This window comes from Miniopterus natalensis, chromosome 13, assembly GCF_054644295.1.
Source record: "Miniopterus natalensis isolate mMinNat1 chromosome 13, mMinNat1.hap1, whole genome shotgun sequence".
Taxonomy (NCBI): domain Eukaryota; kingdom Metazoa; phylum Chordata; class Mammalia; order Chiroptera; family Miniopteridae; genus Miniopterus; species Miniopterus natalensis.
This window is the reverse complement of record NC_142093.1, coordinates 38,381,155-38,407,655: the sequence shown is the minus strand read 5'-3', so window position 1 is coordinate 38,407,655 and position 26,501 is coordinate 38,381,155. Positions and strand designations below refer to the sequence as shown.

The window sequence follows — 26,501 nt, the reverse complement described above, 5'->3', positions numbered from 1 at the left end:
TCTCAATAGGACAGGAAGACAGCTTTTAACCTGGCTGCTAAGCTCAAATCACCACACTAGTAAATGTTCTTTTTGGAACAGGATTCTCTTTCTGGAACACAGCTGGTTAACCTGATCTTAATACAAAAGCAGTAAGAGCAGAAAACTAAGTAAGCTTTGAAGCATGAAGTTAAGATGGAATGCCCTGGAATTAAAAGTTGAGAGCTGAGAGAATGCTAGCCAAGCTTTGACTTTCTTAAAATCCCAATTCTCTTTTGGAGAATGTGGACCAGTAACACACATCAAGTCTTGGAAATGATCAGAGCCAGAGCTTGGGTGTCTGCAGTAGGGGGCTGACGGATCTGGGCATGGATGCCGCGCCCTCTGGCTGACCTCAGATGCTATATTTGTGCGCGCACCACTTATTAGAAGATTGCTGGCACCAATTGCTTAGGGGGCTGAGACAGTTCATGTCCAAGAGACTCTCGACTCCTTCAGGTGAGGGATTGAGCATGGCCGTGTTTGATTTCTTTCCCTTCTCAACTAAAGAGTGTTTTTATTTCCTGCTCAAGTGTTATTTTTAAAAGAAGGGATTGCACATAGAACAAGTGTCACTCTGTGACAGCACAGAGATTTCTGTAAAGCTCTCCATAAATCTGCACCTTGCACATATTGTCCCAGGATATCGTCCGGTGGGCTCCAGTTTCATGCAGCTCTGAGTTGCGCTGGGTTCTTCTCTGGAGGGTAGCCTGCCTTATCACAGAGGGGCTTTCTCGCACCGTATTTCCCTTCTGTCCCAGACTAGATTCTAACCTTATAAAAGGCTGGGACTGTATAGTGCTTTTTTATTGTTTTTTTGGGGGTGGGGGTGGGGGAGGTAGTTTTCATAGTACTAGGCAAACACACTGTGTAACAAACACTTGAGTACCTTTAATGTAGTAGGCACTGTGCTGGATGACAGAGGCCATAGTGAGCCAGTCATTGTCCTTGTCCTTGTGCAATTTATAGGGTTCAGGGAAATAAGGCATCAAACCAGGAATTACCCACCTAAGTATTTAGTATACTCCTGGCACGCCTCAAACGAAAAGTATAGGGTGCTGTGTATAACAAGGGACATGACCTAATCAGAAGAAGAGGGTGGGGGTAGGGATCATAAGGGAAGGCTCGTGTATGGAAATAACAGTAAGCGTGGGACCTGAAGGAATAAGGAGACGGTCTGGCCAAGAATGAGGTGAACAGGGCAAAGGGAGAAGCGTACACAGAAATCTTTAGGAAGGGTGGAGTACAAGCAACATTGAGGATGAAGGAAGGCGGTGGGTGGCTGGAGCGGGGAGAGCACTGAAAGGCTGCTGTGTTTGAATGGCGCTGGAGAGATCACACCCTGTCACATAGGGCCTTGCTTGCCATCATCAGCATTTGGAGTTTGAGAGGGGCAAGAAGCCACAAAGGGGTTTCAAACAGGCGAATGATACTCAATTTCTGTTTTTAAAAGATCACCTCAGCTAGAGTATAGAGAATAGCAAATGGCTTAGTCTGGCGAGGGGAAGCTACTCAGTGGATTTCAGTGACCAAAGACTATCGCCCTACTGATGTGTGTGACCATTTCTCTCAACATTTGCCAGATAGTTAGCCCCATGGTAACAGTACAGGGACGGTGAGCCAGGCAGCTCTGGGAAAGGCCCTCTTTTGGTGGGTCTTAGCTGTTGACAGGCCAGGCCCAATATGCAGTGGCTCTATGGGCAGTAATTCGCAAGCCTCTGGTGAATGTGAGCCAGCTAGATTCCTTAAAACTAACCTTTTGTTCCAGGCAGGGAGGTGACTTCTCTGGAAATGCCTTTTTAAAAATATATATATACTCTTGCCAAATACCTTGAACTGGAGATGTTCCCCACTTGTTGCAGTCCTGGAAAGGAAGAATCAGTTGCCACCTACCCCGTGTTCAGTCTGGGCTGTGGCCTTGATTGGGTTCCATTGGTGTTTCTGTACCACTGGCAGGGTTTGCCGGTCTCTGACTTGTGCCCACGGCTCCTGTTAGGGAGAGAGCAAGTTTAATACCTCAAGTCATCCCCCATCTGGGTGTTCTTTCTGCCTGGGCAGAGGACTGCTTTGACATGTTCCCCAGAAGGAGCTGGCACATGGTGATTTTTAATTTGAGGCAAGTGAGGAGAGATGAATGTTAAAAAAACAAACCCCAAGTTCCCACTGTGACGAACGCTTCAGATTGACCTTTTCTCCTGTGAAATCTTTGCTTTGCTCCCTGCCGTCTGTTCTGAAGTTTTGAAAATTTTTGTTTTTTCTGGAACTTTTGGAAAAGTGTCTTCAATATGAATATATTGTAGGTGGGTGTTTGTAAGCCTCTTGGTTGTCACTCCCTATGGGAGTTCACAGACAGTGCACCCAAGTTCTCACTGTCAGCTAGAGAGGTAAAGCTTTGGTCAGCCTCCCTTGCCTTTTACTGTGTCTTAGCTCTTATCTTCCCTGATAGTGGAGGTGTTCCTGCATGGTGCACTGCTGAAGGGAGGGGACGGCAGCAGGAGAAAGTGGAGCAGGTGAGGGCCAGGTATGAGGGACCGCTTAGACTTTTCTCTGTGCCTCAGTTTCCCAGTACAGTGGGGGTTATAATACATGCCCTGCTTACTTCTCAAGTTTCCCATAAAAATTGGAGCAGGGCTGTCTAGTATAGCCCTAGTATAGAAATGGGTTTTCCTTAACGTGCACAGGGTATAACAGATTTTTAAAAAGTTTGTTGCCTAAATTTAAAAATCAGGAGATTTTACCCAAAAATCCAGCTTCTCCTGGAAATAAAAAAAAAAACTTGGCAACCCTTGGCCCACAGTCTGCCATGACCACAATTGACTGAAGTTGAAAAACAGTTCCCCATAAGCTGGGGCGTACACTTCTTGGTTTGTGTGGTCCCCACCGCTCCCAGACAGTGAATGTGTATCACCAGACTCCCTGCATACGTATTGTTATACCTGGACTGTTTCCCTCCTTTAGATGATCTGTCTGGCCCCTATAGTCCTTTGGGTATGTGCCCTTCATCTCAAGAAGATATTCCAGATTGAGAACTTTGTGATAAGTCAGGTGTCATAATACAAAGGCTTTTTTGGGGGGTAGGAGTGGAGGTAAGAAGGGAACATCTGTATTCATTACATGTCTCCTATGTGCTAAGTACTTTGCTTGTCATGTAACCCTCCACAAAGCTGTGCGATAGATCTCGGTGGCCCTTTATTGTGAGAGGACAGGGCCTCAGAGGTATCTGAGCCAGGGTATGAACCTATCCTGCTGGACTCTAAAGAAATGCTACATGGTCTCACTGTAAAACAGATGTAGTGCCACAGCCCTCCCTTCCCAGAAGCTACCTGTACACATATATCTGAAGGAGGCACGTAGGTAAGGGCTGTTTGCATGACTTGCAGTAGTGTAGTCCTTTTTTCTTTAAAATACTTTTCATATAGAGCTATAGAATATTCTTTGCATACTTTTTTCTTCTCCTTTAGAGCAGAGTTGTCTCCCCTTTTTTTTCCCTGGCATCTTTTTCAGAATTAATATTAAATAGATAAAAGGAAGCTGTGTGCAGAGCACTACCCTTAAGCGGAGTCGTTTTTTCATCATGGGGCCACTGAAGTGTGTACCTCCTGTAATCCTAGGGCCCTGAGGAACTGAGTTTTAAAACCACTAATTTAGTCTTAATTTCTGCAGTCCAGAAAATAGAGGCTTAAGGGATCCAGTAACTTGTCCAGTGTTTCCCTTTCTTTTTAATCTTCCAGATAAATTTCACTTTAACTGGACTTCCCATCTGATTCTTTAGAAGAACCTCAGAATACTATTTTATTTTATACTCATTTCTCCTCAGATAATTCAAAGAGAAGCTGCTTTAAGTAAACAGTATTTACTGGGTTAAACCTTATTTTAAAAGAGAAGCAAAGTTTGTAGGGTGGAAAAGTGGAAGACAGGAACAGAATATGGGTCTGAGTGTTGTCTCTCATTTTAGTATCCTCTGGCTTCTTTGGTTTGTGTTTCCTTTAATCTCAGATAAGTGGAAGCCATTTCTAAAGATATAGATGGGGCTGATGTTTGCAAATGAAGTTTTCTTTAACCTGCAGGAAATAAACAGACAGCAGATTTTAGTGTCTAGAATATAGGCCCAATTTTAAAATATCCACAAAACTTCTTTGACAGCAAATGCAGAAACCCTGCCTCAGCACTGTGAGGGACTTCTTTGTCTCACGGTCTAATCGTTCTCATTGTCTGCCCAGCTGTTTCCCATCTCTGTGCACATTACTACTCAGATCATCAGTTTGGTGTTTTTCTTTCCTTCCTGCTCACCTTACTTTCCCCATCCCTCACTTTTCCTTGCTAAGTGGAAGTCACTAATATCTTGATACATTCGGAACGCCCCTGGGGTCTGGTACCATCTAGCATGATTCGGTATTTGAGACCAAGCCAGGAAAGGTACTACACGTAGTCCTTCAAAGGCCCCATTGCTGATATGGTATTGAATATCATGATCAGACTCCTGAGGAGGTTTTGTTTTAAAAGTCTTAGTCATGTTAATGATGTTGATGACCATGATCTCTTGTTGATGTCAGAGTTGAAAGAGATTTTAGAGATTATGTAATCCCCCCCCATCTGTGTATTACAAATTCTCACTTGCTTTCTTCTCTCAGGAGAGAAGGGGGCACTTCTGTCATCTTTGCTTGAGAGGGAGAAGTCCAAATTATCTCAGTACTTTCATTGGTGACTCCATGACTCTCTGCTTATTAAAGCCTTTTATCACAAAAGTGGTGGGAGCAGCTAATCCTAGGAGTTTAAATGATGAAAGATCTATAAGGAAATGCAATTAAAACCACAAAGAAATATCACTACACACTCACTAGAATGGCTAAAATAAAAAGACCTACAGTGCCAAGTGTTGGTGGGAATGTGGAACAACCGGAACTCTCACGTGTGGCAGTTGGGAGTGTGATGGTGCAACCACTGGGGAGGACTGGTAAGCAGTTTCTTATAAAGGTGAATATACACTTACTTTATGACCCAGCCATTCCATTCTTAAGTATTTACCTAAGAGAAATAAATACCTATGTGCACAAAAAGGACTTCTATATGAACATTTTATTTATAATAATAGCCAAAAGCTAGAAATAATTCAGTGTCCTTGAATGGATAAACTAATGGTGGAAAATCTATACAATGGAATACTAATCTGCAGTTTAAAAAACTGAACTACTGATTCATGTAACAACGAAGATGAATTTCAGAAGTATTATGCTGAATGAAAGAAGTCAGGCACAGGGTACATACTGTATGGTTCCATTTATTCTGGAGCAAGCAAAATTAATCTATAGGACAGAAAGCAGGCCAGAAGTTATATGAAATGGTGTGAGAAGGAGGGATGGATGCCTACAAAGAGGCATGAGGAACTCTTCGCAGTGATGGGTTGATTGTGGTGATGGTTGCAAGAGTATATATAGTTGTGAAAATGCATCAAACTGTATGCTTAAAAGGGTGCAGTGTATTACATAGGAGTTGATTTTAAAAGATGAGGGATCTAGTCTGAGCTCTACCACTAACTAACTAGCTCTATGTGTTCTTGTGAAAGGAGCTTAATTTTTTCTACATCTCTTTCCTATTGGGAAAATGGGGACAATAGGTAGTTCACCTACCCCATTTAGTTATTGTGGAAATATAAATGAAATAATTTATTTTGAAATACCTTTAAGAAAGTGTAAAGTCATATGCAAATGCTGGTTGGGGGTTGGGAGGAATATTTCCGTAAACTCCTCTTAAGGGAAGAAATGCAAGAACTGTGATAATCAATATATGAGCTAGTTACGTATATTTTTGGATTGTATTTGCAAGTCATCTTTTAACTTTGTGTAACACTGGCTGTGTCAGTTTCCCCTCTACCCATCAGTAAAATGATGGGGTAGACTACATCAGAGGTAGAAAACTGTAGGCTCAGAGACTCTTTAAAGCCTTCCAGATGTGTTTTCTTTAACCTCTACAGTGTCAAGCTTCCCAGCATTAATTTAAAATGTGACTAGTTGCCAGTGTTTAAATCTGGAGATTTCACATAAAGTTCTGGGTTTCCAGTTTATCTTTAGAAGTGAGCAGATCTGACAAAGCTGTATCCATATTCCTACATGGCAACAAATACCTGGAGTTGTGTAGTAGCTATTCCTTTACATGGGCCATACCCTTTAGTTTCCCGCAGTCTCTACCACTCTCTGTAGCCTTTACTATTCTCTATAGTAACATTAAGAGGAAAGTTAATTCATTTTTTAGTGCCCTTGATGTGTTAGACACTATTCTAGGAGATGATTATACAGAGGGGAACTAAACAGACAAAAATCTCTATCATAGTGAGTATTAAGTACCCATCCACATAATCAAAAATTAGGAGAAAGTTAGACCAGGAGTACTTTATGTTTTAGGGAAAGGGGGAGAAAACATGTTTCTTTGTGGAACTAAAAAACTATTCCTACATGTTTAATAGGCACAAGTGTGTATGTGCCACAGTTCTCTTGCCTGTTTTACTTGCTTACCTCATATAATGGATCAGATCCTTTTTCCTTTTGTGATTCAATAAATTCATGGAGATTATTTTAGCATTGCAAAAAATGCTGGTAGGCAGAGAGACTGGCACAGGCTCTACTGAATGTTAGCTTTTCTTACCTCTGTTCAAACCATCCCCACCTCAGCTTTAAATTTTTCAATTTAATCAAGCTGTTGGGCTGCAACTCAATCTGAAATGACCATCTCTGTTGACAGTCTTATAGCTGCCTTCTTCTCTAATGGCCTGAACCCTGATCTGTGGTTGGACGTGTACTGGAGAAGTATCTTGAGTGGTGCTATCTCCCCTCTACCTTCTAGTAATTTACATCTCTATTTGGTCAACTACACAGTTAATTGGCCAACATTTTTATATTGACAGTCCTATAAGGCTTCAATTTTTATTTCATGGTCAGGAAACCCTGATTTAAATGCTTCTCACCTGCAGATATGCCCTTGTATGGGCGTAGATGCTTAATAACATGCTTCTGCCTGTATTAAGTATAGTGGTTCATTGCTCTGCCTTTAGATTTATGATGGTCAGGGGTTTGAGAATCTGGGCTGGCTCTTCTCAACCAGTTGAGCTTGCCTAGATCACGTGATAAGTATCTGACTTATTTCTTCAGTCCTAGCTGGAAAGGTCATCTTGCTACCTGGTAAAGAAAACTACACTACTCCCATCTGGTGGCAGTTATCTCAAACTGCTGCATCATCAACTTGCTTCTGAAAGGACAGCCTTGTCCTTTAGTGGTGCCATGCATCACAGAACTGCAGGAAATTGCCATTCCCAACTTCTGTTCTCCTGATGTTTGTTCTACAGCACTCTCAGCACTGTAAGGGGGGTTGCACAGTTTCCTCTAAGATAAATGAAGTAGAAAGAACATTTTTTGGACAATCAGGAGATTGACACTGTTCCAGGTTCTGCCCAGTACTAACCATGGGACTCCTAAGCCTTACTAGGTTCCTCTACCCCTAAAGCAAAATGCTTGGACTTAATGTTCTCTAGAAGTACTACTGTACAAAGTCAGTAATCCTATGATTTTTTTTTCAAAATTTAAAATATATATAAAATGAAAACCCACTTGGACTGTTCACAAAACAGGTATGAATATTGAAATTTTGTAAGTTATATTATCGTTTTCCCTAGTTCTACTTGATTATAAGAGACAACATGAATTTTAATAGCTTTTTTTGGGGAAAAAAGAAAGACATAGCACTTCATTAAATGTACATATTTATTACAAGAAAATTTCAGATATCCTAAAAATTAAAATATAAAAAAAATCGAGATTTTGTGTGTGTGTGTGTGTGTGTGTGTGTGTGTATGATAAGATCTCTCAGTGAGTGTATGCAAGGGTTAAAAAATTTTTTTTAGTAAATAACTCAAAATTCTAGAATTACAATTGACAATTAAGCAGTATAAGTGTACTTTAAAGTATTAGGAGAAAATGTTAAATGTTACTGAGGTACAAAGATTAAAGAGTTCACAGTTGAAATTAAAAATTTATTTGGGTGATCGCGTCATAAATTACATAAATGTCTCATCATGGGTTTACACCTGAACTAATATGATATTGTATGCCAACTGTAATTGATAAATAAAAAAATATTTAGAAATAAAATTAAAAAAAGATTATATGGTAAATTTTAGTGTTTATCTGAATACTGAAGAAGAACATAGTGACAGGAAATATACAAACATGCAGTCTCCAGTAAATCATTATCAAAATACACATTGGGACATTTGAATCCATTAAAAAAATTTTAACAGTGAATTATGTGTGTATTTTAACATGCAACAGTGCTTTATGATTAAAGCTCTCTTTGGTTATAAGGAACAGAAACTTACTCAAGCTGACTTAAAAAGGAATAATTATTGTAAAGATGCAGCAGGAAATGCCATGAACATCAACAGACAGGTACTGAAGTGCCGCTGGACCTCAGAGGATCTAGTTTGTCAGTCAGGACCCAAGTCCTATCTCAGGCCTGAGACCTCTATAATCACTGATTATTGATCTTGTAATTTTGCATGTGGCTGTTAGCCCCAAATCAATGCCATAACCTCAACCCAAGTTCCCTTAATGATGACTTCTCTCTGCATTCACCTTCATCCAATTAGTGATCACCTCTGTGCAAAATACAAACCATTGATTTCTTTTCTTTTTTTGCTACACAGGCTCAATACACAGGATAGTTCAAGCTAACTTATGAAGGTACACGAGCAGGCAGGTGGATGAAGTGCCCGATGTAAGTGCTGCTTATCCCAAAGCCTTCAACTTTGACAGCTTTGCAGCACCTTATCTATCTATAACTTCTATTAACAATTGCACTGAACACCTCATAACTGTTTGGGGAGTGAGGTCAAGGTTAGGAGTTCTAAGGATTTGTGGAACACTAAGGTGTAACAACTTCAAAGTATGTAAGAATGCTTCAGCTAGTAATTATTGCCTTAAAGGGAAAAAACACTAAGCCTCACGGGATTGCACTTAGAATTAAACGAGAGCTCAAAGTGCCTAGGACAGTAGGAATGTAGGTAGTTTTCCTCTTTCATCTGTTTGTTCATGTTTATTTGTAGGTTCTTTTGAAGATAATTACTGTTGTTCCTTTTTCCTGAGATTGTGTTTAGGAACAATTTCTCGGATTTCTGCCACCCTCTTGCCTCTGAGTCCCGAAAACCTACGAATGCCTTCTAAGCTAGGCCAGCCCTAGGGCTAGCCGACAGTGGCATCAGCACCATCAACAGTGACAGGAGCTGCCATAGTCTGATTGACTTTTGGAACATGACTCAGAAGAGCTTGTATGTTTGTTTCTCTCGCAGGTGGATTTGCTATCGTGTTTCTGGTGAGGACAAGCAACGGAGTGAAATGTGCCTTGAAACGCATGTTTGTCAACAATGAATATGATCTCCAGGTGTGCAAGAGAGAAATCCAGATCATGGTAAGGCTGCCCCTCAGAGTTGAGTCTGCTTATTTAAAAGTGGGGGGGGACTGTGCCCTCTCACAAGAAAGGCGAGGGGGGTTGTTCCCTTTTGTGAGATGGCAGAGAGGCCTCTGCACAAGACGGGAGTGAACAGCATTGGGGTGTAGGATGCTGCTCCTGCCTTGGTCACCCTCAGTTGGAGGGTTGAAGAAAAAGGAGCTTATTGAGAAAACATATTTTTAGGTCAGAGAAATAGTTTTGGGCATTGGGAAAGTTTATTTCACAACATGGTTCCCAGAATTAACTATGGAGTTCAGTCTAGAAACCCTAGGTTTCCAACAAGCCTCTGTTTCTAGTCTCCTATTAGTCACCAGTCCCAGTTTTCAACCTCTTGAGCTCTGTGGCGTTCCGTGACACATCTTCACACACGCTTTTATTTTGTGTGTGTGGTTGTTTTCACCTGGAATGCTTTCCCCCTTTTTTTGGCCTAGAAACATCTTACTCTGTGATTTCATTTATAAAAGTCTAAGAACAGGCAAAAGTGATCCTTGGTAATAGAAATTAGAAAGTGGTTATCTGAGTGTGTAGGACATTGACTAGAAAAGGGCATGTGGGAACTTTCTGGGCCATAGAAATGTATATTTTGTTTTGGGTAGTGGTTACACAGGCCTATACAATTGTCAGAACTCAGTTGAGCACCTTAAGATCTGTGCATTTTATTATATGTTAATTATATCTTACATCTTAACAACTTCAGTTTTCAAGATACAGATTCATAATATGTTGAAAGGAAAAATTCCTATCAGTTAGAGGTATATGACAACATATTTATGGATAAAATAATATGATGTCTTGAAGTTAATGAGTGGATTTAGAAGAGAAACAAGATTGGCAATGAATTGATTATGATCAAGGCAGAGTGATGGGTATATGAAGTTTGTTGGAGTTGTTTCCTACTTCCACCTATGTTTAACATTATACATAAAATATTTAAATAGTCATTTAATCCATCATGTTTCCACAGTACTTTTGTTAATGCCAATTATAGTGTTTATCTTGTTATTTTATAAATAATTCTGCAATCAGAAATTAAGTTATTTAAAATCAGAAACTTTATATTCCAACACACTACTTGACATAGAGTAAATACTTAAACTTTGGATAAAACGAATGTATGAGTAATTGTAATAGCAGATGCATATGTTCATCAAGAGATGATGATTCATTTGTACTCTGGATCTTCATGCTTTTGTAAAGAGGTCCAAAAAATGGTTGAGGGTGGCATTGTAGGGATTGCACCAGGCTTTGCTTGCCCCTGCCTACCCCTTGTGGGGGATTCCCCTTTCTGTGGCTACTTAGAGTAACTTGTTGTATTGTAGTTGAGCTATTGAAAGAACTCAGAATTTTAGAGAGCCTGGTACTACTTTGGATTCCAGAAAGCTGAAACTGTTTGGGGGGAACTGTTGATGGAAGTAAGTGTTGCTGTCATCATTGCAAAACAAACAGAAAACCCTAAGGTTCGCATACATACTGTCAGGGCCATGTGGGTCTGTCCAAAAGGCACCAATGCCCTTCCTCTTCCCTGCCACACAGCTCAAAATGACTATGCTCGTTGGATTTCCCTTTATCCACCAATGGATTTTCCGGATGCTTCTTATTACTCCTCCTCGCCCCTTGCCCCTTCCTTGCTCAGCTCTAACACTTCATTTTCTGTCTTTGCTTCTGCTGTTTCTGCTCTCTGCCTGGAATGCCCTTCTCATTCATTTTCTGGTGTTTGAAAAGTAATTCCATTCTTGAACTTTCTCCCACTCATTCATAAACAGGTTTGAGGGCTTATTTTGTGCTAGGCAAGCGTCGGAGTAGAGGAACTAAGAAGACACAGGCCCCTCTGGAGCTCACATATTAATGGACCTGATTAGGAATTAAATTATGTGGGGTCAGGTTCTAGTCCAGCCATGTATTAGCTGTGAGAGTTTTGTTCTTGATTTTGTTTATATTTTTAAAAAACTTAAGTACTCAAGTAGGCGAACTAAACTTGTTACAAAAAACGTCAAATAATTCCCCAAGTGATTCTCCTATGCCATTTCAAGGTCCCAAGGCAACCACTTTTGATTCGTTTGATATATTTCTAACTAACATGCTGATATTGCTAATTCTTGATTCTCCCCTCCCCCATTTTGGACATTAGATACTATGGAAAGTAAAAATTTAGCTTTTTCATCCCCTGCATGTCATTTTCTCCAAATACTTGCATATTCTCATCTTTTATTCTTCCAAAATAGCAGGAAATTTTGGCAGTGTATTAGTTATATTAGTATTAGTCTTTACATTATTATGTAAGAAAACATTATTTCTGCTGAATCTCCTAGTGGACTATAATTAATAGTTCAGAATTCTTCCGAAAAAGAGATTTTTATTTATTTGTTTGTTTGTTTGTTTATTTATTTATATCACTATGGACTCATGCATGTTTATTTTGTTTGTTTTTAATCGATTTGCTGTCTTTTGGTTCTATTGGATAAGAGTAATATTTCAGTTCTCTGTTTCTTTTCTCTGACCCTTCCATGCTGTTGTTGAGCCTGTCCACCATGTTTTTTGCTTTAGTTATTGTATTTTTCAGTTCTGAAATTTCCATTTGGTTCTTCTTTAGGTTTTTAGTATGAGTCAGACCAGGCCTGGAGTATTTCATTCATTTCCTAGGGCCATTCTTTTTTTTCTTTTTTTTGCCTTTTAAAAAAAATTTATCTTTATTGTTGAAAGTATGACAGATGTCTCCTTTTTCCTAGGGCCATTCTTATAAAAAGGGTATAGACAAAGCAAAGTGTTTAAATATGGGAGCAGCCAAAATGGTGATGTGACTACAGTCATGTCAAACAAAGTGGGGATGTTTAACAGAGGGAAGAATAAAACTTAGAGTCTAGGTAACAATATTTCAATTGTTTAGAAAGTGAAAAAATAATCAACTTGTTCTTTTTGCTCTGAGGAGGTGTCAGGAAGTAGGTGTTTCTAGCTAGATGTAGGGACTGGTCAACAGTGAGGGGTGTCTGCAGATTGGCTGATATCCCAAGGAAATAACATTATTCTAAGAAAACTGCTTGTCAACAGGCTATAGCAGGGATTCAGATATGCCTGGTTGGTCTAGATCAGCTTTACTCAAAGGATCTTATTTTGTTTTTTCTTTCATTCCTTGTGTGTTTGTTTTATTTTATTCCAACACCCCTCCTCCAGTTTATCATACTACTTTTCTTTGTAAATTGAGATAAAATTCACCCTTTTAAATATGATTGAGTTTTAGTATATTTATAAGATCATTCACCTATCACCATTTATCTAATTCCAGAACATTTTTCATCACTCCAAAAGGAAACCCCTTACCCATTAGCAGTAACTTTCCTAGCAACCATTAATCTTTCTGTTGCCTATTCTGGACATTTCTTATAAATGGGCTCATACAATATATGGTGGCCTCTTGTGTCTGAGATCTTTCAGTTATCAGGTGTTAAATATTTGTCCATGTTGTAGCATGCATAAGTACTTTATTAATTTTCATGGCTGCATAGTATTCCTTTGAATGGATATACCAAATTTTTGCTTATCTTTATGGACATTTGTGTACAAGTTTTTGTGGACATAATGTTTCATTTTTCTTGGATATATACATAGGGTTTAAATTGCTGGGTCATGTGGCACTCTACTTTTTGTGAAAATGCCAAACTGTTTTCCATAGGAGCTGTACAATTTTACATTGCTACCGGCATATGTGAAGGTTCCAATTTTCGTATCCTTGTTGATATTTTTTATTGTTTCTGGTTTTGATTATAGCCATTCTAGTGGTTCTGAAGTCATATCTCATTATGGTTTTGATTTGTGTTTTCCTAATGATTAATGGTGTTATACATTCAACATTATGAAGATTTGCATTTATGTTTTCTTTGAGGAGTTTTTAGATCTTTGTTCCACTTTGAGTTAATTTTTGTATATGTTGTGAGGTAGGGGTCCAACTCCATTCCTTTCATGTTGATATCCAGCTGTCTCAGCGCCATTTTTTGAAAAGATTATTCTTTCCCCCCATTCTGTTGTTTTGGCACCCTTATAAAAAATTAGTTGTCTATATAAAATGTATGGGTACTGCTACTCAAAGGACTTTGTGCCAGAATGAAAATCAATGAACTGTTTTTCTCATAGGTTAAAGTCTCACTAGGAAAAGAAAAAAGTTAGCTTAGTGACTTGATTGATTTATGTCCTGGAACAAGATTTATGTCCTTACGGTCTGGTAATAGTTTACTAACCAGCAGATGTTTGTGGACCACATTTTGAACAGCACTGCTCTGAATCTTGGCTATGTTAAGTGCCACTGACAAGGAGCATCCCAGGCCCTATCCCAAAACCACTGGATTAGAATCTGTTTTTAAACAGAATTCTCAGCTGATTCATATGCATATTAAAGTTTTACCACACTACTTAGAATCAGACTCTAAAGGACTTTAAAGATCTATTTAGAAAGTACAGGATTAATTAATGAATAAGACTTGGGAAAGGGAGTGTACATTTGAGTATAGACAGGAGAATATCTAGGACTTCTTATGTAGCAAAACCCACAAGGGCCCCATACTTGGCCTTCAGTAGAACTCCAGGACCACCCCAGATATCAGAGTTGTTTTTTTTACTACTACTCTGGACTTGATAGTTTTTGTTTGCCTGTGAATAACTCCCTGAAGAGAGTTATAAAGGAAATTTAGAATTATAGAGAAAAAAGGGGGAAGGAAGAGTAAGGCAGAAGACTCTTTAACAAAGCAACTTTGAGAGAGAGAAACTAATTTCTGGTCTTAGAACTGCTTTTCTTCATGTTTTAAATTAAGAAAAAGCTGAAATTTGGTTAAGAGGGCCTGTGCAACCATGATGTGATTCTAGAAGTAGGCAGCAGTAATGGTGACTCATAAAATCAGAAAAAGTTGAATATTTGAATGGAGGACCAAAGGGGTTAATATACCTCTTTGGAAACTTACTATATACAAATGCAAGCACTATGAGAATCAGGAATTTGCAGGTATCATGCTGACATTGCAAGGAAAGGTGGCTTAAGCAAATGATATATAGGGGAATTAGTTATATGCAATACTCATTTTTACTATTTTGAGGTGAGTGATATTATTGATATGGTATTTAGAATGCTATTTTCTTTGTTTGCTTGAACATCAAGGTTTTTAGAGATGAATTTAGGAATTGAATCCTTTGTTTTCTTATAAGGCCTTAAGGTTCTTAAGTAGGAATTCTGCTACAGAATTGTGAAGCTAGGGACAGAACACTGTTCTGTGCTATAAGCATCATTAATTAGGATCCCAGATAAACTTGAAATCTGTAATAATCTATAGGATCTACGTTGAAGGGCTGAATTTCAAATGCTAGCTTTTGTGTGTTTATGAAAAAGTTTTTCAGCACTTCAAGCTGTTAAATATGAAAGTTAATGAGTAACTATAAGCCACTTTAGATATATATTTAATAAAGTAGGTTTTCTAATGACATATTTGTCAGTGCTTTATTACTCTTATTTAATGTTAATTTAAAAATAAAGTTTGAAATGACAACACAATCTCTTTAGACTTATCACCATTTAAATCATGTAATATAAACTGATCTATAGTTAACTGAATATTCCCCACTCCCCTAAAACTCAGGTTTTGACTTACCTTCACCATATAGACTTTTATTTCAATACTCCAAATGCTAGTTGTAGCCAAAGGCATCAACAAATCTTCCCCACATCCTGCTTTTTTCCTGTGTAATCAGGTGGTAACTGAGATTGCCCGCCTCACCAAATGTGGATTCCATCCCATACCTCTACATCCAATCTGTTCTGTAAGCCTGGGGCTGGTCTTTTAACTAAAGGCAGGGAAAGCTGGGACATCTTCTGGCCTGTGGCTGCTGGGAACTGATGCCACTGTACTGTAAATGCAAGTCAGTCTCAATTTGCAGTAAGATTTTTCTCTTGACCTTTTCTACATTTCACAACTATTCAGACAAGTCTTCATCACTCATAAACCAGTGATGTTTTACTCTAAAATCTGAGATGTTGCTGCATCATCAAGTCATTAAGAGTCATGGTTTCCCTCCAACGAGGTGGTCTTTTCTGGTGGATATATCTCAGAATCTCTGCAGAAGACAAAATGAACAGGAATTGGGGCTTGAACTTATCAGCAAACATCTTGGCAAGCTGTTCTAGGATGCCATCTGCAGATGTTAATTATCTAGTTTGGGTCCTGCAGTAGCTCTTAACCTCCTCTTGGCTCTACCACATGCTTTTAATCTTCCTTGTAGATTCTTTATTATTCCTCTTGGGGTGATACAAAGTCACAGGCAACATTGCTGATTCTTTTTCAAACAGTTAAATGTAGAAATATTAAGTCTTTCATTCTTTCTTGTGGACATTTGGAGGACATGATTTTCTGCCCAGTTTTTTCTATTTCCAGGACTGCATAAATGGAAGCAAGTTCTACAAGAGTTGATAATACTGAAAAGCAGAGGGAATTATGGTCCTGTGAAACAGGAGTCCTGAAATCACTTTCTGTTTGGAGAAACTTGAACTCTAGAGACTGCTTTTCTGCCTCATTATCTCCCTTGTTGGTTATATCCAAAGTAGTTGTTCTAAGACTTTTCTCTCATCAAGCTTCTTTCTCATTCCCTCACACTTGAAGATAATTTTGCTTTCTACTGAAAACAGTAGATATGAGCTCACTCAAATTTTCTTTTTCCCCAGCCTTCAACCAATATTCATATCCATTCTTATTTCCTTCCCACTTGCCAGGAAAGAAATGTCTTCCTAAGACAGTCCCTGTAACAGTGCTCTGAATCCCCACCTCTTCTACCTTTGGGACTTTGTTCCATCAATTATTGCAGCCTTAGAGCTTTCTTTCCCTGGCTCCTTCCACTCTTCATTGTTCAATTCTCTTCCTCCCTAAAAATTCTTTTCCTCAATACTGCTTCTCTCTTCAGCACAAAATGTTCTGAAAGAGTAATCTATAATTGCTGGCTCTACATATTCAATTCCCATTCTTTGCAAGTCCCATTTCATTCTCACCTCCATTTCATCCCCTCCCTGAAACTGTTCTTGCATGGATCTCCAGCAACTTCCCTACTGCCGATTGCAGTGGTCACATTTCTACCTTTGATCTACCTTCTGAGGCAATAGAAGGTAGATCACTCAGAGGCAATCTTTCACTCAGAGGAAAGTTCTAATGAGTTTTAACTTTGATACTCAGGGTTTAGTTGTGTTCATTTGATATTGTGAGGCTGCTTCTTATTAGGGTATGTGGTTCCAGATTGAAAGAGACTTTATTACTTTAAACAGTGGAATCTCCAGTTAGTGTGATGATAGTTACTATTCTGTGGTCCAAACTACCAAATTTGTATGGTGATTCTTACAGAATCACATATTTTCCACATCCTCCCTTTCACTTTTTATTAAACCAAAGTAAACTAATTTATTAAAATTAGTTAATAATGTATCTGTGCAAAAATCCTATCACCCAGCTGGCTCAGTTTTTGCTCATTAATGACCTTGGATTGTGAACATCATCGTTACACAGATTTATTTGCCTTTATGGATATTAAAATAACCGTACCAGGGTGAGAGGCACCTTCTAGTGCCTCACTGGGTCCTGACACAAAATTAATTCCACAAGCAGCCCTGGGAGGTCATATGCAGTTCCAGCCAGAGAGGTGGAAACATGACCCATCTTATTTATATCCCAGCTGGTTGGCTTGAAAGGCTTAATTACAAGCAAAATGCCTAGGTCTGGATGCCACTCTAGTCTCTGCAGAACTTTGTAAAACAGTTGTTCTTATACAGTTTCTAAAGGGAGAAAAACAGTATGACCAGTTTAAAAGTTAAGGTGAATTCACTTGTGTCCCTACAATGAGGGAAAAAAACATCAGTTTTACTTTTCTGAATTAAAAATTCACATGTTTAAATAGTTCATACCGTTTCTCTCCTCTTAGCCCCTCTGCAGTGTTTCTGGAGATGTGAGTCTTTGCTTCTGGTTTCCATGGATCACTAATGCAGTGAGCAAGTAGTCACCCTGTGTCCATTTGGTTCTAGAATTTAGTTCAGGAGAATGCTATGGTTTAGCAGGCTTTTAGAATTGCTGTTCAAGATCTGGCCATGAATCTCAGAGACCCCTGGGAATCTTGACCCTGCTCCCTAGTCTCTATGTATTTAAATGATCTGGGCTAAGAGAACTGATTGGCTCATTGCGTCTCTGTCGGTGTCTGTAACTGATAATATTTCAACTTTTCTTTACAGAGGGACTTGTCAGGACACAAGAACATTGTGGGTTACATTGATTCTAGTATCAACAATGTGAGTAGTGGTGATGTATGGGAAGTGCTCATTCTGATGGACTTCTGTAGGGGTGAGTATACGAACCATACCTTAAGCTTTCATTTCACTAGCACTTGTATTGTCAGGTGGTTGCTTCAGTAATTACACTGTACCCTAATGTATATGTTGTTCTGGTTTTAAAGATTGGAAAACTCAGAGGTTAAAAGATACAGAGTCTGCTGTCGCCTCTTGGTTATTCTGATAATGGCAAGGGTCAGTGGTACAAACAGTTCAAAGCGGTGGGTAATACAAAACTCCATTTTTTTAGGTTTAGGAAGGTTTGGTGCTTGTATATGAATGAGAATGTATCAGAATGAGAATGAATGTGTTCTTTGTGATGCTTTAAAACAAATGATGAAGGCACATAATAAAGGCCCAACTCCAGATGGACTAAAGAAACAATTCAGCTTCCTCACTCCCTCATTCATGTGTTCTGTTCTCCACTCACACCACCATCCTTGTTATGGGGTAAAAGAATCCTTTTTGTGTAATGCAAATGACCTTCCTCCCCTTGCTCCAGAGCTATAATTGCCAGGAATGTTACATTTTAACTATGCTGGAGTTAAGTAGTAGAAAGCATGGAGTTTCAAGCAATATTTATATTGGGAATTCCAGACTGTAGCATGAATTTATTCAGAGTCAGCTGCATTTCCTACAACCATTGTTTGGAAGTTTGACTTTTTTTGGCCTAAGCAGCTGCCACTTACAAGCTTGGGTCACTGTCTCACTCTTTTGTAATCACCCTTACTTCCACTAACATTTTCCTTGCCTTAAGATACTGTCCATAAACTAAATATGTTGCTAATCCCAAAAATGTGATGTTAACCATTAATTTCAGCCTTTACTATGATACCTGTTCACCTGATTTTTAAAATACTACCAAATTTGAACTTGATAGTTTGTTTCCTCCTGCCCGTTCCTTTTTGAACAGTAAAATGTTTAGAGATGAGGCAGTAGGAGCGCCCAGGGATCCGGCTAATTTTATAAATGAAGCCATTAGGGTTTTGGTCCTGGAGAATAAATGTTGGTGTAGCATTTCTATAGACCAGGCAGCAAGTAGTGAAGCCAGGGAGACCAGGCTGTTCCGAAGTACAGACTATAAAGCTGTCTTCTTCCTTCTCCTGAGGGCCGTTGTGCAATTGGATTCTTACTAAAAAATATGGCAAGTTGAACCTGTGGCCTTGTCTCGTACACAGCAGGGACAGTATAACTAGGCAACTAGAGCAGGACCATATTGCCAGTTCTACTACTAATCTTGAAGACATAATGAGGGCAGCTCATGTCTGGGGTGCTTTATAAAATAAGAAAACTTTTTGATACATTACAGAAAGCACTAGATTCTACAAAAACAAATCCTATGCTGGGAATCAAGACAGCTGGGTTTTTGTCCCAGCTCAACAAGTGATCAGCTCTGTTACCTTTGCATCCAGACTGCTGCTTTGTGGAGAGCTATTCATTCTCTTAGGTAAGTGACGAGTCTGAATGTTTATAATCTTTCCTTTGCTCTGCACCCATCTTAGGAGGCCAGGTGGTCAACCTGATGAACCAGCGCCTGCAAACAGGTTTTACAGAGAACGAAGTGCTTCAGATATTTTGTGACACCTGTGAAGCTGTTGCCCGACTCCATCAGTGCAAAACTCCTATTATTCACCGTGACCTGAAGGTAACAGGTCGCACTCTTTCTTTCTTTGTTCGTACAGAGTATTTTCTGTCTGCCCCAAGGATGCGGTACATACTAGGGGGATGTGAGAGAAGTTTAAGACATGGTCCCAAATTCTGAGCTTGCGTTCTGTTTGGGGAGAAAAAATGCAAAAGAAGAAAAGATGTAACTGTACACTATCAGTTCTATTACTTAAGTAGTTTTCAGAAATTCTTCATAATCATCAAATGCTTGGACACATATTGTTTTTGTTTTCCCCGATACACTCCCAAATTCACTTTTCCAGGGTCATGAAAAGTAATATCTAATTTAAATAGTTATAAACAATGATACTTGGTCTTTAAAGTCTATTTCCTATTTTGCAAAAATCTATTGATTGATTACTTTTAAAATTTGTCCTACTAATTACCATCCCCTTGCACCAGGCCTTTCATATTGTAGTCGCTTGACAATGTTTGTTGAATGGAATTGGCACCCGGTTAGGATTCACTAGCATTTATGGAGCATCAGCTGTGTGCCATGTACTCTACTTGACACTTTATGTACACTGTCTGTTTGGAGGGAGACATTCTCTTTTACTCTTTATTGTTGAGGAAACTTAGGAGCAGAGAGGTTATGTGACTTGCCTAAGGCCATATAACTAGGAAGGAATAGTATCAGAATTTGAATTCAACTCTTTTGATTCTAAATTGCAGTTTCTTTTTATTATACCTGTGTTTTGAGAAATGTGCTTCAGGGCTAATAACTTACATCAGCATCCCCTAGTGTGCTTGTTAAATGCAGGTTGCTGGGTTCCACATGAATCTATTGGGCAGTAATTTTGGTGGTAGTTTCAGGGAGGCCCAGGAATTCATATCTAATTAAGCACCTCAAGTGGTTATTGTATATTCTAAAGTATATTCTTTTGTATATTCAGCAGTATACCGGCATTTCTGTTTGGGCTTTTTTATTTAAGCTTTTTAAAAAATTGACACATAGTTCACATACCATAAAATCCACTCTTTTAAAGTGTACAATTCAATGGCTTTTAGTATATTTACAAGGCTGTGCAACCATCCCTCTGTCTAATTTCAGAACATTTCATTACCCCAAAAAGAAATCCTGTATCCATTAGCAATCATTCTTCATTCCCCAGTGCTCTAGCCCTGGGCAACCACTAATCTACTTTCTATTGCCTGTTCTGGACATTTCATGTAAATGGGCTCATACAATATATGACCTCTTGTATCTGACTTCTTTTACCTAGAATAATGTTTTCAAGGTTCATCTGTGTTGTAGCATGTATTCGTACTTCTTTCCTTTTCATGGCAGAATATTCCATTGTGTGGCAATATCACATTTTACTTACCCATTCATTAGTTGACAGACAGTTGAATTGTTTCTACTTTGGCTACTATGAATAAAGCTGTGATGAATAATACCATGTACTAGTGTTTATGTAGGCGTATGTTTTTAGTTCTGTTGTGTGTATACCTAGGTGTGGAATTGCCGAGTCATACGGTAACTATGCTTAACTTTTTGACTAATTGCCAAACTGTTTTCTAAAGTGGCTGCACCATTTTACATCTTCTCACAATATACGAGGGCTCCAAATCCTCCACATCCCCACCAATATTTGTTACTGTCCTTTTTTATTTTAGCCATTTGTGGTGGGTGTGAAGTGGTCCATACATACTAGCATTTCTGTACTAAAGCAATTAGCTTTCAAGAATACAGGTATATACCTCCAAATTCTCCAGTGTACCTCTGCCTGCAGTCAGTCCTTTTTCTGAGTAGAAAAAGGAGGTTACATCTCAGTAAATATTATGAGCATAACATAGTATGAGTACATAATTCTGTACAAATATAATATGGCTCCTGCTCTCAAGAAGTTTAAAGTATTGGTGAGAGGACATAATTTAAATATTTAGACTTGAAATAGATATAGGTGAAATACAAAACTTCATAGAACAAAGTGATGAAAAGATGAAAATCAGGTGGTTCAACATATGATCAGATAGTGAGATCAAGGAAGTAGTGCTTGGAATCTTCTAGAAAAGTAGGATTTTGAAGTACTAGTGGGAAATGGGTGGTCACAGAGAGCATGAAGGACATTTCAGGCAGAGAACGGAACCTGAGAGCTGCCTAGAAAAGGGAACCGCAAGGCATTTGAGGATGGAGAGTTAGTTAAGGGCCCAGTACATAGCAGGTTGCAGACCAGGCTAGAGGCCACTGCTCTGAGTATATATTGACATTTTACTCAATTGTTGCCTTTAATGATGAGTGAAATCCTTAGGCCCATTGGCATATCTTTCAAAATAGCAGTGGTACCAACATTTTAGGAGCTGACCTCTGTCCCTGTTGCCTGCCTTGGAGAAGAGTTTATGAGGGGCAAAAAAATGGGGGAGAAGCGTAGCTGGACAACACCAGTGCTGGCTTGTGAGTGTGGGAACTTTTCTGTGGCCTCTATGCGCTCCGGCCTCTCTGGAGCCCCATTCTCTCCTCATGTCAGATGGAGTTCAATGTCATATTGGAACTTGGATTCTGTAGCACTCACAGTGTGACTTGTACCCATGGAATTGTAAGTGCTGTGAGAGATGAACATGTCAGTGTCCTTCATCTTGCCCGATGCAGGTGGCCAGTAGTGGTTCAGGGGGCTTCGTTTCCCTTTCTCCTCTACCTTGGAACAGGGAATGTAAATAGGGGCCCCTAGGAGGAGGTCTCCGTTGTGATTGATTGTGATTGTGATTGATTGTGATTGTGATTGTGATTGTTCTAGAGGAATCCTGTTGCTGTTGCTTTTAGTCGTTGACTCCTGGTTGTTCTGATTGAAGCTTTTCACAACTCCCCAAATCTTACTGTTGGTGCCATCTAAATGCTTTTTCATTAGCATGTTAGATTTTGTTGATTCCTACTAGTATGTGCACAGTGGGCAGTCACATTTGCCAGCCACGCTGCCAACTTCCTGATGCATGAGTAGTGTCCCCGTATACCTCTTGTTGGCCTTGGCTGTGTCTTGTTTGCCCTGGCTGTGTCATTTATCACATTGCCTGGGCCACTCTGAGCTCATCACTGCTAGAACCAGCCACTGTGGTCCTAGTAGTAGCCAGAGCCATGAAGTTCATTATTCTCCTGCTGCCCAGAGAAGGCGCTGGTCTTCTGAGTCTTCTGATTGCTTCTCTGCAAGCAGGAGTTCCATTTGGTGAGGAGGTACCACTGTGAATAAAAGTGGGACACCGGAAAGAGCACAGGCCAGGCCAGCTGTGGACCCCCCTGTTGAGTCAGTGCCCCCGTGAGTGGGCACTGCTTGTTCACCTGCAGAACCAAGAAAAACCCCTCTTGTTCTGCCGGGTCTTTCTTCCAAATTACATAAAGGAAATGCACTGAATGGTCCTGGTCCTTAAGTAGCTTTTGTTCTAAAAATAACCATAACAGAAGTTCTGTTCTTTATTGAAGATCCTTCCTCAAATACATTATTTTAACATATTAATTATATCCCCCATTTTAAAGTTTTTATTTCTCTGAGGAAAAATAAAGATTATTACAGATAAGGGGGTCATAGACCTGGGAAGGACACCTAGACCAGCCCTTTCCTTTGCCCAATCAGGTGACCTCTGTCCAGAAAGACTGTGACCTGTACAGCTAATTCAGTGATCAAACCAGAACAGAGGCTGAGGTTTTTTTACTCCCATTTTGGTTTGTGTGTGTTTGCTTTTGCTGTATTGTACCATGCTGTTTTCCCCGGCACTTAAGGATTAAGACTTAAGTGCATTCAGATTGAAAAAGTCACGAATGTCTTATCAGAAAAGAGATTTAGATCTCATGAAGTACAATAGGCTGAAGATTTTTGTCCTATTTCTAGAATCACAGGTTTGAAAACCCACATTAATCTAATCCTCCAGAATTTCTAGTGGTAATAAATCCTGTGACTGAAATGTCTGAAGGCCTTATCTGTTTGAAATAATGTCAAGATGAAGAGGTCAGTAGGAGGTGGCTTTCAAGACCTTTTAGCTCAAGTTATAAGCAGAGTTTGAGAGTGACAACTTTAGTAACACTCTTAAGCCAATGGGTTGGGAAGTAAGGTCAGCAGTAGTCATCTCTCAGAGCTGAAGGACTTGAGGATTGTAAGCAATGGTAACCAACGTTAGGCTTACAGCCTAAAAGGGGCATTGCCAAAAACAAAGTCACTACACAAATCCTCCGAAGTTTTCAGAAGATGGTGTCAATATCCAGTCGGTTCTCTTCCTTCCTAACTCATTTAATCTGCCCTGGCCCTAGTGTAGACCTGGCTCTGTTCACCTCACACCTGGACAATTGCGCCTGCCCTCGTTGTCTCCTTTCTTTTTCCCCCCTCATCTGTCACCATGCTAACCTTTCTAAAACACTTTTCATCTGCTGCTGACTGCTAAAAATGTTGAGTGGCTCCCCAGTGTCCTTCTTCAGTTTGCCCTCTGTCTGCTTCTCTGGTCTTCTCTCCTTCTGCTCCCATCTCTTTCTCCAGTCTGAACTGCCCGAGTTCCTTAATTGCATAATGCACACCAGTGCAGTGGGTGATGGTGTAATCCCAGCAGTCAGGCAGCCTGAGCCCACGTCCTGCTCTTCCAGTCTTGTGACCTCAGGTATGTTAGAAATGGACTCTGTTTTCTCATCTGTTAAGTGACTTTGTAAGAATTTCGTGAAATATATTATAAGTGAAAGTGCACGGGGCAGTGTCTAGTACATAGTAAGTGCTATTAGTTGTTGATACCATTTTGTTATCTCTCCTGCCTCTGTGCCTTTGTTCCTGTTACTAGTTTCACTATCTAAGGCCTTCACTCCTCCAGGGCCCAGCCTTATCTCATCTCCCCACTATAGGAGCGCTGGCCCATAATGTGTCCAGTCCCATGTTTCCAGTTTTCTTTGCACTGCCAATGACCAGCACAGTGCTGTTCTAGCCTCCGTGGTCTCCTCTGTGCCTCAGGCACCTCAAGCCTGCTCCCCTCTCAGGACCTTCATGCTGGCTGCTCTCTGCTTGGAGTGCGCCTCCCTCGGGTGGCCCACGGCCGCTCCCTTCTTCATTTTCGTCTCTGCTTCCCTCATCAGAGTGACCTTCCCTGACTGCTAGTTACAGTAGCATCCCTCTTCACCTGATGTATACTGAACCTGCTAGGGGTTTTCCTGACATTTGTCACCACCATGCACTTATTTCCTTATTGTCCTCAGTTGGACACTAAGCTCCACGAGAGGATGTACTTTGGTTTTCCCAGCCTTATTCCCACAACCTATAAAAGTCCTCGGCACGTAGTACGAGTTCAAATATGTTTCTCTAATAGATGAATGGCAATAACAAGGTGCATTTATGTAGGGAGACTGAGAGTTTGCCTTCATGTACATTCTCTTACGTGCTTCGTAACAACAGTGATGAAATATCAGCTTTCCTTTGCAGATGAGAAACAAGCCCAAAGAGCCTTAAAGATTTGTCCAAGGTCAGACATCTAAAATAGCCCCCGAGGTCTGCTCAACCCCATGTCCAGGGTGATGCCACACACTGTGCTCTGTGTTAAGCATTTGGGTGCTGATGGCGGTGCTGATGATGGAGAGTAGCAGGCGGCCTGAGCTTGGAGGTTGTCACAGGTGTGACAAGGCATGGGGACAGACCGCTGCCCAATGAGTTCACCTTCCTAATCTCATTTGATTCTCCTTGCAAAGTAGCAGAGCAGGGATTATTGTTTTTGCCTGCATTGATATTTCTGTGGTATTGATAAGCTTTCTCTGCATTGATATTTCTGGCTCTCTTGTCTACTTCTGTACACATCCTTATTATTTAACTGGTTTCCCTAAAATATAGTTTTATACAATGTTATCTGTGCAAGGGAGGGAGGCAAGCTGAGGTGAGCCAGATTGGATATAGTGTAACTCCTGAGTGCTGCCACTTTGCAGCTAACTAGATATATCAACCTAGTTTTTAAGGGGGCCGGGGGAACACCCCAATGTGCCTTTATTTTGTCCTTTGTCTACTTAGTTCTCCCCCCACCCAGCAGTGATTTTGATCCTTCGAACTACCTTGTTTGCATTTTGATGTGAATTAACTTTTCAGTTTTCTAAATTATACATTCCAGCATTAGAAGTATGGAAACTGATTTGGGAAGGGACTGCACAATCTAGTAGGAGAGGTATGGTTTCACATGAGCCCTGTAAAATACATGAGGCCAGGAAAGAAGATCTTTTACAGAATGATGCTGTATAAGGGATCTCTAGGTACCTATGTGTGAAAAATACTAGACCAGATATAATTATAGACCAGTGGTTGGCAAACTTTTCTGCAAGGGCCAGATAGTAAAATTTTAGGCTTGTCAGCCAAACAGTCTCTATTTCAACTGCTCAGCTCTGTTACTGGAGCTTGAGAGAGCAGCCATAGACTAGAGGATGGGAAACAGGTTGGCTTGGCATAAAGGTCTTACTTTGTTGACCCCTCCTAGTGACAGTAAGTTCTGTAGATTTTGTAGGGTAGCCTGGAAGGTTTTACTGAGGAATTAGGACTTGAGCAAAGATCTGAAGAATGGCTGGGATTTGACTGGTGGAGAGGGAGCAATTGAATAAAAGGACAAACTAGGCAATAATGGCATGCTTAAGAGACATTGAGCAAATCATCCTGACCAGAATTTGTATACTTGGTTCTCATTGACTAGATTCCTGTTATAGGGGCATTTCTCAACCTAAAGAACTAAGATAGCCCTGTTCTTTAGCGGGTATTCAGTACATCGGGTGAGTGTAGTCATCTCCCCTACCACGGTTGGAGGGTGGAGCGGGATCCTTGAGTAATTGCTGTGCTTCTAACGTGCTTTCTGCCTATCCCTTGGAGATTTAGATTGCCTAGTTTCACCTCCTGGCTTTATCACTGTGAGTCTCACTTTCCCATCTGTAAATGGGGATATTACTATATTGTTATTGTGAGCATTGAGCAAGATAATCTATGTAAAATGCTGAGTACAGTGGTACTCATAATAGTAAAGGTCAGTAAATGGTAGCTGTTGTTTTTATAATCTCTAAATT

The 26,501-nt window shown here is 39.9% G+C and overlaps 1 protein-coding gene across 1 annotated transcript in view; it reads left to right on the top strand.

The window, feature by feature from the left end:
- Positions 1–26,501, top strand: part of AAK1 (AP2 associated kinase 1) — a 140,926-nt gene that overhangs the window by 55,150 nt on the left and 59,275 nt on the right. Inside the window, exons 3-5 of the mRNA XM_016224194.2 lie at positions 9,353–9,471; positions 17,753–17,861; positions 19,351–19,493. Coding sequence (XP_016079680.2) covers positions 9,353–9,471; positions 17,753–17,861; positions 19,351–19,493 — 371 coding nt within the window. The remainder of the gene's footprint in view (positions 1–9,352; positions 9,472–17,752; positions 17,862–19,350; positions 19,494–26,501) is intronic.